The following is a 12564-nucleotide window of genomic DNA, read 5'->3' as shown; positions in this document are numbered from 1 at the left end:
CAGCTGGCACAGCCTGGCCAGAGCCAGGAGCTGCCGTGCTGGGTCTCACAGCCCTGCGAGGCACGGGCAGGGGGAGAAACCCGGTTTGAAACGAGCCCGCTGCTGCAAACCGCCCGGAATAGACCTGCTCCCTAAAAATACAGCACGCTAAACTTGGCAGCAGCCCTTTTGGAAAGGAATTTTCCAAGCAGGATTTGCAGAGGCTGTTTCCCGGCGCTGCTCAGCCAAGTCTCCTGTGCGGGGTGTGACTGTGAGCAGGGGATGTTCCCGGCCAGGAGCACCCCAGGGGCAGCGCTGCAGCGGCCCCAGCACACCTGGATGTCGGCCTGGGCTGGGCTCACACCTGCACGTGGCTGCAGCAGGGCCTGCAGGGTTCAGCACTGATGCCCAGGGGCTGCTCGGGGTCAGCACCGAGCCCTGTCCTGCAGCCCTCACTGCTCACAACAGCAGAGATGTGTTACTGATTCCTCTATTAACAAAACAAAGCCACCAAAGTGTCCTTCCACACCCAGCCCCTCACTGAGCCAGAGCCAAATGTCCCTGCCAAGCCCCACAGAAGGATGCAGCATTCCTTCCCTCTGGCCCAGGCTGCTCTGCTGCAGACATGCACCCACCCTCCCCTGGCCCCTGCCCTCCAGCCCTCCGGAGCTCCTGCTCCTGGAGCAGGGCAGTGCCAGGGGCACTTCCTGGGCACCGTCTGGCTGCACAGCCCAGAATACCATGGACCCCCAGCTCCTGCAGCCGGGCCAGGGTGGCCACACGGGGGAAATGGAGCAGAGAGAGCTGAGAGGCACCCACAGTACCTGCGAGAGCCACTGGCACTGCTGAGCCCTCCCTGGTGCTGGAAGAACTGAAGTTTTGCTGAGAGCTTCATTACTTGGTCATTCCTTCAAATCCCAACCCAGCTGCAAACGCTGGGGCTGGGAGCTACGGAACATCCTCAGGAACCACCCCAGCCACAGGCTCCTGGCAGGGAGAGCAGTGTCTGCAGGGCATGAGGGCAGCGACTGCGTGCAGACCCTGGGCATTACCCTGCTCTTGACTGACTGGGCAGCCCCAGGCTCAGTCCTGGTCACTGGCTCAGGCACCATCATGGGACACCTCCTTACAAACCCATAAAGGGCTTGGACAGGGACCTGTAGCCCAGGGGGTCACAACCAAGTCCCCCCAGCGCCCACGGCACAGCCAACTCAGGGAAAGTCGGGTGAACCCTCTCAGGTGCACAGAGGTGAGCCAGGCCAGCTGGCAGAGCCGCTCTGGGGTGGGCATGTGCCACAGGCAGAAGCAGCATCGCTCCCTGTGTGCCCCTGGGGTGCAGGTGGCACAGGAGGGCAGCCTAAAACCCAGAGCAAATTCAGAGCTAAAGCAGGTGCCAGGCACACCAACTGAGGGCCCATCAGCCGTGCATGGCCCATGCTCCTGCCCCACCTGATGGCCTCCAGTGGTGTCCCTGTCCCTGACACCTTGCTGTGACACACATTGGGAACACCTGTCCCCAGGTGCTGGGAGCGGAACCTCAGCACAGCATAAACCCCAGGAAGGGGACGGAGATTTTCACCTCCATCGTGCTCATCAGCCAGGTGAAAATCCAACTCCAAATCCTGTAATAAAACCCTCCTCCTGGCTTGCAAGTCCAGAGCTGCTGCCAAGGAGCGGGAGGCTTCTGGGAGAGCAGGGAGGAAGAGATGCGGAACACCACGGTCAGAGCAAACCAGCCAGGGCGATGGGGGAACCGGGAGCTGCCAGGGGCAGAGCTGCACACCCAGGAAAGTTGCTGCCTCCCAGGGACCTGCAGCTCTGCTTTCCCAGCCCTGCAGGCACTGGGAGCACCCCTTGGGCCATGCTGTCACTGCCACCGCTGCCAGACCCAGGCCAAGCCCTGCCAGAGTGCTCCACAGGGCAAGAGGCAGCACAGCTGAGCCCCTCGCGTGGCCAGGGACAGACAGGGGGATCCCAGCTGGAGAGGGACATCCCCCATGCTGCACACAGGCCCTGGGCCCTGCGCTGGCTGCCACTCCAAAGCATCCTTGAGCTCCCTTCCTGGGGACACAAACCATCCCCAGGGCGGGTGGGGGTTCAGGGACAGGGTTGCTCAGTGTCAGACGTGCAGCGGCCACCGGGAGCTCAGTGCAGCTTTGGGAAGGGTGAAATCCAGCGCAGCCCTGGCTGTCCCCGGGCTCTGGGTGCAATAAATCACGGGCCTGCCTCGGCAGCCCTGCCGCAGCCCCTGCACACCCCTGCCCACGGCCAGCACCAGCCTCCAGCACGGGAGACAGACCCGGGCCTCGCCATCCCCACCACCCCGGCCATGCTCGGGCCACGACCCTGCTCGGACACCGGCCACGGACACCCCGAGGGACCCAGCGCTCCTCAGCCTCCTCACTGGGGTGAGGCTTGGTTGGCACCCGCGTGCCCGTCCTCGCCGCCGGGTGAACCGCACCGGCCGCGCCAAGTGCAGCGAGGATGCCATGAATTTTTAAACTCCTGAAAGCACAAATGGAGCGGTTTGCCTGGCTGGCAGACGGGATTTCCGACGCAGCACAGAGGCATTTGAGGAAGATGCTGCCTCTCCCAAGCCGCGCTTCCCCTGGGATGGTGGGCCCAGAAACGCGGCAGTCAAGGTCCAGCACAGGAACCAGGGCAGCCCTGCGGGACAGCGAAACCTCGGCCCAGCTGAAGGACCCAACTGACGACCTCAGCAGCCTCCGTTTGGGCTGGCAAACCCAAGCCTGGCACCCGCCTGGCACCACGTGCCCCCAGTCCCTCTGCAGCACCTCCAGCGACAGCGGGACAGCCCCACGCCCGGCTGTGGGCACGCACACACGGCGCACACACGAGCTCATCACCTTCCCTTCTGCTCAGGCCACGCAGGAGCCTCGTTCCTCACCCGAGCATCCATCATCGCCGAGCGGCAGCAGCGCCGAGGCGGGGAGCGCTGGAGCCGCGCCGGCGGCTCTGCCTCGCCTGCCGCACCGCCCGCCCGCTGCCCCGGCCCTGCTCCCGCCGCCGCGCCGGGGAAACCGGAGAAACCCCGAAAGCTGCGGCCGAGCCGCCAACAGCACCCCCGGCTGCCGCGGGGCCGGAGCGGGGAGGCTGCGAGGATGCTGCCAAGCTCTTACCCTCTGCCCAGAGGGACCCAGCCAGAAACACGTGCGAACCGGAAAGCAAAAAAATCCCCTGGAGAGGGTGGCTTACCTGTTGGAGGTAGAGGAAGGCTGGAGGACAGGGGAGAGAGTGAGGAAGCATGCCTGAGTTGGAGACAAGGAGGCAGCCCGAGTTAGCCATGGAGCACAGCATGTGTCGACAGGTAGCCGTGGAGCTGCTCGCGGGTCCGTCCTCTTCCGCACACCGCTATCCACCGCTATCCTCGTCTTCCCGGCTGGCCCCTCGGGCTCTCCCCTGCTCGCCGTCCCTCCCGACCCCTCGGCGCTAGTTAGGAGGGTTCATCTGCGGCAGGCCGGCCGCGCCGCCGCCGGAGCAGCGCCTGGCTCTTCACTTCGGGGCCATTAGACACTGGCACTGAGCGCACGGTCTGCAAAGGGTGTGCGTGAGCCAGAGCGGAGCGGGAGAGAAAGGAAGGGGAGGAGGAAGGAGAGAGGGCTCGGGAGCGAAATAAAAGGGGTGGGAGTTGGAGGAGGAGGGGGAGTCCCCTGTGCATTCAGACATCAAACAGAGCTCTGTATAAAATGAAGAGAATCCGTAATGACATGAGAACAGCTGATCCCGCACTTAACCCCTCCGCCGCCGCCGCCGCCTTGCAGATGGCTTCCCCGCCGCCCCCGCCGCCCCGGCCGCACGCTGGGGAGGCAGCCGGGCAGGATGGGCCGGGCGGGCAGAGCCGGCCCCGCTCCCGGGCAGGAAGGCTCTTACCGGCAGTTCCGGTGCTGCAGCCGGTGCCGCGGAGCCGTTCGGTGCGGGCAGCGGCGGCGGCGGCGGCGGCGGCGGGGCTGCCGGGGATCCCCCGTGCGCACCCCGCCCGCCGCACACGTGCGCACCGCCACGCTCCCGTGCGAGCCGCCGGCAGCCCCAGCTCCGCCTCCCCGGGGCCACCGGCCCCGCACGGCCCCGCACGGCCCCGCAGCCGCGGGCAGCCCGCAGCGTGCCCTGCCCGACCGGCCGCACCTCACCGCTGCCCGCATGGCCGGGCGCCACTGCTCAGCCCTGCCAAGGTGCGGGAGCCCCGGGCAGGGCCCCGTGAGCCCCCACTGCCTGCCCGTCCCCCTGGCACGGAGGGCTGCGGGGACCCCTGCCCCATGGGGTGACATAGGAACCACTGCCCCTTGGGTGACATGGGGACCCCTGCCCCATGGGGTGACACAGGGACCCCTGCCCCTTGGGGTGACATCAGGGACCCCTGCCCCTTGGGGTGACATCAGGGGCCCTGCCCCTTGGGGTGACATGAGGGGGCCCTGCCCCCTGAGGGGACCCCTGCCCCTTGGGGTGACATAGGAACCACTGCCCCTTGGGTGACATGGGGACCCCTGTCCCTTGGGTGACACAGGGACCCCTGCCCCTTGGGGTGACATGGGAACCCTGCCCCTTGGGGTGACACGGGGGCCTGCCCCCTGGCACTGCTTCCCTGCACTCCCCAGAGCCATGGGGACCCTCTGCCCCAAGATCCGCCTGCCGGTGGGCAGAGGTCAGCCCCGGCAGGGCTCCAGAGGTGCTCTGGCGTTTCCAAGGGCCCTGCGGTGCTGCCAGCAGCCCTGACGCATCCACACCACCCTGGCGGCTGTCACAGCTGCCATGGCAATATTCTATGTGCCAGTGCCCGCGAGGGACAGCTGGGTGTGCTCGCTCGGGTCCCGTCCCACCTCCACCCACCCCGGCCCCGCTGCAGCCCCGGCGCTGCCGCGGTCCCTCCCTGGTGCCCAGGGCTCGGCAGCGCCGTGCCCAGCTCCGGAGCCACGGCAGCGCCCAGGCTGCCAGGCTGGCATTGTGCTGGGGCATGTAGGAAACGAAACCTGGGCTCGGCTCGGCTTCCGTCTCGGCCAAATGTGATGCACAAAGGCAGGGCTGTGCCAGCAGCTGCTGATGCTCCGTCTCCAGCACACGACCAGCCGTTTGGAGCTGGGATTTTCCACAGTATCCCCAGGCACAGTGACATGCTGCAGTGTCCTGGTACACTCGCAGTGTTCCGGCTCCTGCTGCAGGCACTCCAGAGCAGCAGCATGTGGCACGGCCAGCCCAGAGGCACAGGGAGAACCTGCTGCAAACAGCTCTGCAAGAGCCATCCTGAGAAAGAGGTGTGTGGGGCCAAGGGGTCCTGAGACTGCACTCCAAGGGGACTGCAGGGACCCAGACTGGGGAGGGGATGCCAGGCCCGGGGGAGGCTTTGTCACCACCACCACCTGGTGGTACCGGGCGCCAAAAAGGTCCAGCAGTGACATCTGCTGCCAACAGCATCCCCTGGCACTGCTCCCTGTGGGTGCCCACCACAGCTGCTCCCCCTCCAGCTCCAAGGACCAGGACAGATGCAGTGGCCCCGTTGGCGCACCGTGGTGCTCAGACCCCACTCTCCTGCTGGTGTCCAGCTTCCCTTCCCTCCCACGCCATGCCCCGGGTGCCCTGCCCTCTGAGCACTCCAGCACCCGGGGAAGGACGTGGGACAGCTCTGAAAGGACAAGCGCATCCCTGCACAGCCCTCGGTGCAGCTGAGGGCAGAGGGGTTCCCCCAGGAACCGCACACACCACACAGACCCTGTGCAGGGCAGGGGCACCCCCAGCAGGCAGCTCCAAAGGCCCTGGGCCGCTCCGGCTCCACTGCAGCTCTGGAGGTGACAACGGCAGGGCACTGCCTGGCACAGTGGCCTTGCGGTGCCCAACCGGGCGCACCACGTGAGGCAGGGACGGCTCCAGGATGAGGTAATCTGCCCATCCTCCCCCGCGCCGCTCCGGCCAGGGTGACTCAAAGGCATTCCTGGCCGTGCTGGCACTGCCCTGAGCCAGCAGCGAAACGGGCACAGCTCTGGGAGCTGAGGAGAGCTGGAGTCTCCTCTCTCCCTTCTCCTGCCATCCCCAAGGTGTGCCTGGCCGCAGAGATGTCCCTCTGCAGCGGGGAGCCCCGGGGACACTGACGGGCAGGGTGACCCCGAGCCCCCAGTCGGCTCCAGTGCGAACGCCCCGCTGGCACCACTGGCTGGGTTCCCTCGCCCTGCTGCTCCCGGTGCCGCCGTGCCAGCCAGCAGCACCGGGGCTGGCACCAGGGCTGTGCCCTGCCCGCAGAGCCGCAGCCCCCGAGGAGCCCCTCCGACACTGAAGCCTCCTGGAAGGAAAGTTTATTTATCTGTTTAATTAAGATGTGTTCACCAGGCGCACAGACCCCATTCCATCTGTCTCACTTACAGCCGTGTCCCAGTAAAATTAAACCTAATAAATATCAGCAGAGGGAAAGCAAAGGGCACGTGTGAGATATACGATCAAAGGCTGAAGTTGCACAGGGCTGCAGTTCTCAGCACATCTCTCTCTGCCCTTCGGGGCCGGGCTGGCACTGCGCTCCCCCGCTCAGGATGGGGCTGCCTTTCCTTCAAATCAGCACAATTCCCAATTTTTTATTTATTTTAAACGAACCCTTCAGGCCTCCTTGGGTTTGTTTTCTGGAAGAGGGAGAACAACATGGCACCGGGACAGGAGTGGTCTTGGCCACTGTTGCGGTGCTGGGGCCAAGGGACAGAGCCTGCACTGGGAGCACTGGTGGGCACGCACCCCCAAACCCCTGAGGGAGCTTGCCAGGGACAGCACAGCCCTGCCCTGGCTGCTCCAGGCACCAGGATGGACCTGCTGCACCATGCAGAGCTGCTGGGAGGTGCCCGAGGCAGCCAGCGCGGTGCCATCCTCTCCTTGGGAAACGGCAGAAAAGCTCAGGCCTCCTCCAAGGGACACCCTGGGACATCTGGGAGCTGCATCCACGAGGAACGAGGCCCAGGGGTCTGCCTGGAGCCCCCGGCCCCACTGAGCACAGCCGTGGCACATCAGGTGCCAAGGCCCTGCACGGGCTGCACCCAGCCCTGGGCACCTGTCAGAGCTGCTGCCAGCCCAGCTCCATGCCCAGATCCCCACCCACAGGATGCAGTGGGAATTCCAGCGCCTGGCAGCACTGGAGCCCCGTGTTTCCTCTCCCAGCAGAGAGGGACAATGCCATGATCCCATGTCCTGGACCTGCTGTGGGGCACAGTGCACAGCCATGGGGGCACTGGGTGTCCCGGGGGCTGTGGTGTTTAGTGGGACCCCCTGGTCCCTGCGGCACTCCCCACAGGCCAATGCTGCATGCTGCTGCTCGTGAGAGCTGCCAAGGAGCTGCAGATCCGGCAGGACACAACCTCTGCCTCGAGGGCCACCGAGGCTGGACTGGGATCAGGTGCTCCAGCCCCCCGGGGCACCCTGTGAGTGCAGTGCTGGCAGCCCACCAGCACCCAGGGACAGCAGCAGCAGCCTAAGCCTCTCCTCCCACCCACTCCAAATGCCCCCAAGCCAAGGCATTCATTAATTAGAAGCTCATTAGTAGTTATTCAAAGACATCAAGCAATTAGATGAAGGCATTGACAGATCAGAGCTGCTGTGTGACAAGGAACATCCCGTGGCAAGGAAGGTCCCACGTCCCCAGTACCGCAGGGATGGCCCCAGCTTAGGGCAGGGACCAGGACAGCGAGAAGGGACTGACAAACCACCCTGGCCCCCTGTTAAACCTCTCCTTCTTTGCCTGCTCCTTCCTCCTCCTCCTCCTCCTCCCCCTCCAGCAGCTCTCAGAGGTCACTGGAGACACTCTGAGCGCCTGCTCTGAATTCCCAAAGATGGAGCACCCAGGTATGACCTCACCAGGTGAGGAGGGAGCTGTGACCGAACCCAAGAACTGCAGCCTCTGGAGTGGCAGCCCTGTGCCTCACAGGCTGCTGGGGGCTTCAGCAGCGGCCCCCAGGGTGCCAGCACATGGCACACGACAGGAGGGGTCCGGGCCACCCCAAGCAGGTGTGCGTGGCACTGCCAGGGTGGGCAGTGGCACTGGGCTGGGGCCCCCCTGAGCAGCAGATGGGTGAGGTGGGCACGGGGGAACAGCAGGCTGGAGAAACTCCAGAAGCAAACACTCCATCCTCACAATGAGATTTTTTAAATGCACAGAGAGGATGTTAGTGCTAAACAGGTGCTGTGACCCAGGGCACACTTTATAAATCGTAGCATTTACAGAGCCCTTCTTCCCCTCGCCCCACACACACTTAATTTCTCTGGAATTACTGCTTGTTTGAGGACACTTTGCTGCGCCATCTCAGCCCGTTGAGGTGTTGATGACTGAGGCACCAGAGCTCTCCTGTCACACAGGGGTACCAGACCCTCTGCTTCCTCCCTCGCCGCGATGAGAGACGCCCACGATGCCCAGAAATGGCACTCAGCCCAGCTGAGCCCCAGCTGCTGGGCTGGGATGCCATGGGAAGACCCTGGGGTGGTGCAGAGCCTGATACAGCCCAGCTCCTGCAGCTCTGGGGAGGGAGTGGAGCTCCATGGGGCACAGCTGGCTCCAGCTCCTCGCCCCCTGCTCACTGTGCACCCAGGCTGGGGCTCCCAGCCACACGCAAAGGGCCTGCACAGACCCCGTCCCCTCCTCTCCAGCCCTGCACCGAGCTCTGGGGTGTTTGGGTGGGTGCCAGCCTGCGTGCCCTGCTAGAGCAGGGAGAGCTGAGCCCCTGTGCCCAGCCCACTCCCCAGCCATGCCCCTTGCTCTGGGCATCCCCCCAAGCCTCAGAACCCTGAGCAGGGACCGCTGTGGGGTCCACAAGGGGATCTCAGGGTCCCCATGGTACATTCCCCTCAGTAGCCTCAGGAATTTCAGGCCTGGGATAAAACGTGGGGGCTGCCCCACAAGCATCTGCCAAGATCCTGGGTGGGCACCGTGAGAGGGGGCTGCTGCTGGTCACAGACCTGCCACCTGAATGTCCCACTGCCACCTGAATGTCCCACTGCCACCTGAACGTCCCACTGCCACCTGAATGTCCCACTGTCACCTGATTGTCCCACTGCCACCTGAATGTCCCACTGCCACCTGAACATGCCACTGTCACCTGAATGTCCCACTGCCACCTGATTGTCCCACTGCCACCTGAATGTCCCGCTGTCACCTGAACATGCCACTGTCACCTGAACGTCCCACTGCCACCTGAACATGCCACTGTCACCTGAATGTCCCACTGCCACCTGAACATCCCACTGCCACCTGAATGTCCCACTGCCACCTGAATGTCCCACTGCCACCTGAACATCCCACTGCCACCTGAATGTCCCACTGCCACCTGAATGTCCCACTGTCACCCCAGGGCCGTGCCCCCTCCCAGGACAGCCAGAGCCCACCAGTGACCCCCAGAGCACTCCTGGGGCAGGGCTTTGGTGCTGGGCAGGGGAGGCAGCTTCTGCCCATGGCCAGCACCACACAGAGCGTGGACGGGGCAGTGCAGAGGCTGGGGGTGCCCAGGCAGGGACCCCTGCCCTGCCCTGCCCTGCTGGTCCCAACGCCAGCCTGTCCCCAGCCCTGCTGCTGCTGCCAGCCGGGCACAGAGTGGCTGAGCACAGGGGAAGCTGTCCCTGGGCAGGGCACAGCCAGGGAGTGAGAAACCCCCCAGTCCTGAGCGGAACCTCCGCAGGCAGCGAGGGCAGCACCCGCCCTTGGCAGCGGTACCGGCCCAAAAACACCTCATGGTGTCAGCCTGGGAGGGCCGGGGGCTGCTCCCGAGCCGGCCCCGCTCCTCCCGTCTGTCCCTCCGGCCATGGGAGCCCGGAGCCCTGCGGCTGGGCCCGGAGCCCTGCTCCTGTCCCGGGGCTCAGAGCCGGCAGCCCCCGGAACGGGGGACGGCACCGGGGCAGCGCCTTGTCCGCCCCGGGAAACCGGAGAGGAAGGGAAGATTAAATCCTCTCCAGTGCCTTCGAGGAGCAAAGGGGAGGGCGAGCGTGTGAGGGGTGGGCAGCCCTAGGGGTGAGCGGGGCCGGGGAGGGTCCGGACCGGGCTGGGCGCTGGGGCCACGGCAGCAGTGGCACTCCGAGGAGCCGATGTCCTGCCTCAGCGTTTTCCAAGCTGCCCTGTCAATAAGGGAATCCGCCGCCCGCAGTTAACCTGCGAGGTGCCAGGCGGCTCCCGGCGCCGCGGGTGCCGGACCAGACCCCGCTGCTCCCAACGCTGTTGCTCCCATCCCCTCTGCTCCCATCCCCGCTGCTCCTCAATCCCCGCTGCTCCCATCCCTGCTGCTCCCATCCCCGCTGCTCCCATCCCCGCTGCTCCCATCCCCTCTGCTCCCATCCCTGCTGCTCCCATCCCCGCCGCTCCCATCCCCTCTGCTCCCATCCCTCTCGCTCCCATCCCCTCTGCTCCCATCCCCTCTGCTCCCATCCCCGCTGCTCCCATCCCCTCTGCTCCCATCCCCGCTGCTCCCATCCCCGCTGCTCCCATCCCCGCTGCTCCCATCCCCTCTGCTCCCATCCCTGCCGCTCCCATCCCCTCTGCTCCCATCCCCGCTGCTCCCATCCCCTCTGCTCCCATCCCCGCTGCTCCCATCCCCGGCGGGGATGCTCAGCCCTGCCCTGCCCGGAGGGTCTGTCCCGGGAGCCCCAGAGTCCCCCCGGCTTTTGGAGAACCAAGCAGCAGCCCGAGGGGGACAGAGCCGGCAGCCCCATGTGCAATGGGGAGCCACGGGATGGGGTCACCATGGATTGGAGAGGGCACCCAGAAATCCCAACCAGAGCCAGGGCAGCCACTCCCTCCCCGAGCCCCCCAGCAAACCCTGGACAGAGCACCGGGATGGGACAGGGGACACAGCAAAGGGCAGACATGGCCTGGCCCTGGGGATGGGTCAGGGCTCCTGCACACCAGCCCCTGCTGCCCCTGGCACCCGGTGCAGGCTTGGCAGGCAGGCACTGCTGCTCCTCTAAACCTCTGTCCTCCAGGGGTGGAAGGAGCAAGGGGACCGTGAGCGCTGAACCAGGCGGGTAGGGAGGGAATAAATAAGGATAAGGGAAGCAGAGGAGTGAGGGGGGCAGCAGATTGGTCTCCGGGGCCCAGCTGGCTCTGACATCTACAGCCCCATAATGATATTCAGAGCAGCACCAGGCTGGAGGCAGCTCTCCTCCAGCACGGCAATAAACGAGAGCAACACTCTCAATAATTCAGCACCAGGAGAGGGTGATAAAGCAGCAGAGGCACCACTGCAGGCAGCTGGGGCGGGGGGCTCCCTGCTCCCTCCTATATCTCCGTGATCCAAACCCTTTCCCCTCTCTCTGTGCCCTGTAAATGCAGCCCCAGCTGCGACTTGGGGTCCCCCCAGCCCTGCTGTACAGGACAGACAGACAGAGGGGCCCAGTGCAGTGGAATGAAACCCCTCCATCACCAGCAGACAAACTGGGCAGGCTCAGAGCCCTCCTGGAGCCAGGGCAGGGGCAGCAGCACCTCCCCAGCTCCCTTCCAGCACCATTCCACCCTCTCCTTCTACACCCGCACAAACAGGGCCCAGAGCCCCTGTGCCAGACCCCAAACCTCCCACCCAGAGCGGGCAGGGGCAGCTGAGCTGCAGGATACCCACCCTATGCCCTCCCCTGCTGCAGACACAGCCAGTGGCCACAGCAGATCCCTGCAGCCCAGGGCTGACCTGTGCCCTCCCAGCCCACACAGCAGGGCACTGGGAGGAGCAGAGCCCCCTCCTCAGCACGGGAAATGAACCACTGAGACACCAGCAAGCACAGGGCTGGGGCAGCCCCGGCCCCACAGCCTCCCCCTGCAGCTGAGCAGCGTCCCCAGGCCCATAGCACAGCCCAGCCTTCCTCCCGTCCATCCTCACTCCCTGCATGCCCAGCCTTCCTCCTGTCCATCCTCACTCTGCTCCCACCCAGCCTTCCTCCCGTCCATCCTCCCTCCCTGCACACTCTGCTCCCACCCAGCCTTTCTGCTCCTCCTAGCAGCTCTTTTTCCACATTTCCCACGGGATCTCGGGTCCCTTCCAGACCACAATCCCCCCCAGCAGGTCACCTCAATCCTTGTCCTCTCTGTGCCAAGGATGGGAGTGCTCCCCTTCACAGCTCTGCCAGTGGGCAGCTCCTGCAGCCCAGCACCACTGCCCCAGCCCCTGTCACCCCCTGTCACCCCCTGGTCCCAGCCCCCAGCCCCTGCCAGGGCCCAAAGCTGTGGATGCACCAGACTCATCCTCTGCAGCCCCTTGGCTTTCTCTGCCCCTCTGTTTCACTGGGTGTGACGGGAGCACTGTGCTCAGTGGGATGGACCCTGCAGGGTCCCCTCTGTGATGGGCTCCTCCTCCTGCTGCCAAGTCCAGTGATGTGAGGGGGGACAGGGAGGAGCCACCCACACCTGACCAACGGGCACCAGGCTGGCACAGGCACCTGCTCTGATCCACCTCGCACTCACATCAGCCATGCCCTGCCTCAGCCCGGGGACACTGTGAGCTGCTGTGACCCCCCCGAGCCCTGGGGACAAACATCCCCTGGGCAACTGCCACAGCACGGGGCTGTGGGCTTCTCTTTGCCCCCAGTGAGGACAGGGACCCCGGCTCCGCCAGGGACGGCTCCTGGGACTGCAGAGTA

The 12564-nt window shown here is 65.4% G+C and overlaps 2 protein-coding genes across 14 annotated transcripts in view; both read right to left on the bottom strand.

Moving 5' to 3' along the window:
- RBFOX3 (RNA binding fox-1 homolog 3) overlaps positions 1-12564 on the bottom strand; it is a 140349-nt gene that overhangs the window by 16726 nt on the left and 111059 nt on the right. For 9 of the 12 annotated variants that reach the window (XM_036394303.2, XM_036394305.2, XM_036394311.2 and 6 more), the window contains one exon: positions 3196-3532. The exons of 2 other annotated variants lie outside the window; for them this stretch is intronic. In XM_036394303.2, coding sequence (XP_036250196.1) covers positions 3196-3297 — 102 coding nt within the window. In that variant the 5' untranslated portion in view covers positions 3298-3532. The remainder of the gene's footprint in view (positions 1-3195; positions 3533-12564) is intronic. One more of the 12 variants, XM_036394310.2, reaches the window with a different exon arrangement.
- LOC118693605 (uncharacterized) lies at positions 3539-10155 on the bottom strand. Of its 2 annotated transcripts, none has more exons than XM_054516892.1 (2): positions 8994-10155; positions 3539-8936 (listed from the first exon to the last, which is right to left on the bottom strand). In XM_054516892.1, the coding sequence occupies exon 2, from the start codon at positions 5916-5918 to the stop codon at positions 4758-4760; it is 1161 nt and encodes a 386-aa protein (XP_054372867.1). In that variant the 5' UTR covers positions 5919-8936; positions 8994-10155; the 3' UTR covers positions 3539-4757. The 2 variants fall into 2 exon arrangements, with proteins under 2 accessions (XP_054372867.1, XP_036250194.1); XM_036394301.2 differs by having other exon boundaries at positions 3539-8917; positions 9279-10155.

Source organism: Molothrus ater, chromosome 19, assembly GCF_012460135.2.
Source record: "Molothrus ater isolate BHLD 08-10-18 breed brown headed cowbird chromosome 19, BPBGC_Mater_1.1, whole genome shotgun sequence".
In the NCBI taxonomy this organism is placed as follows: Eukaryota; Metazoa; Chordata; class Aves; order Passeriformes; family Icteridae; genus Molothrus; species Molothrus ater.
Note: the sequence above shows the minus strand (reverse complement) of the source record. Positions and strands in the feature narration are given on the sequence as shown.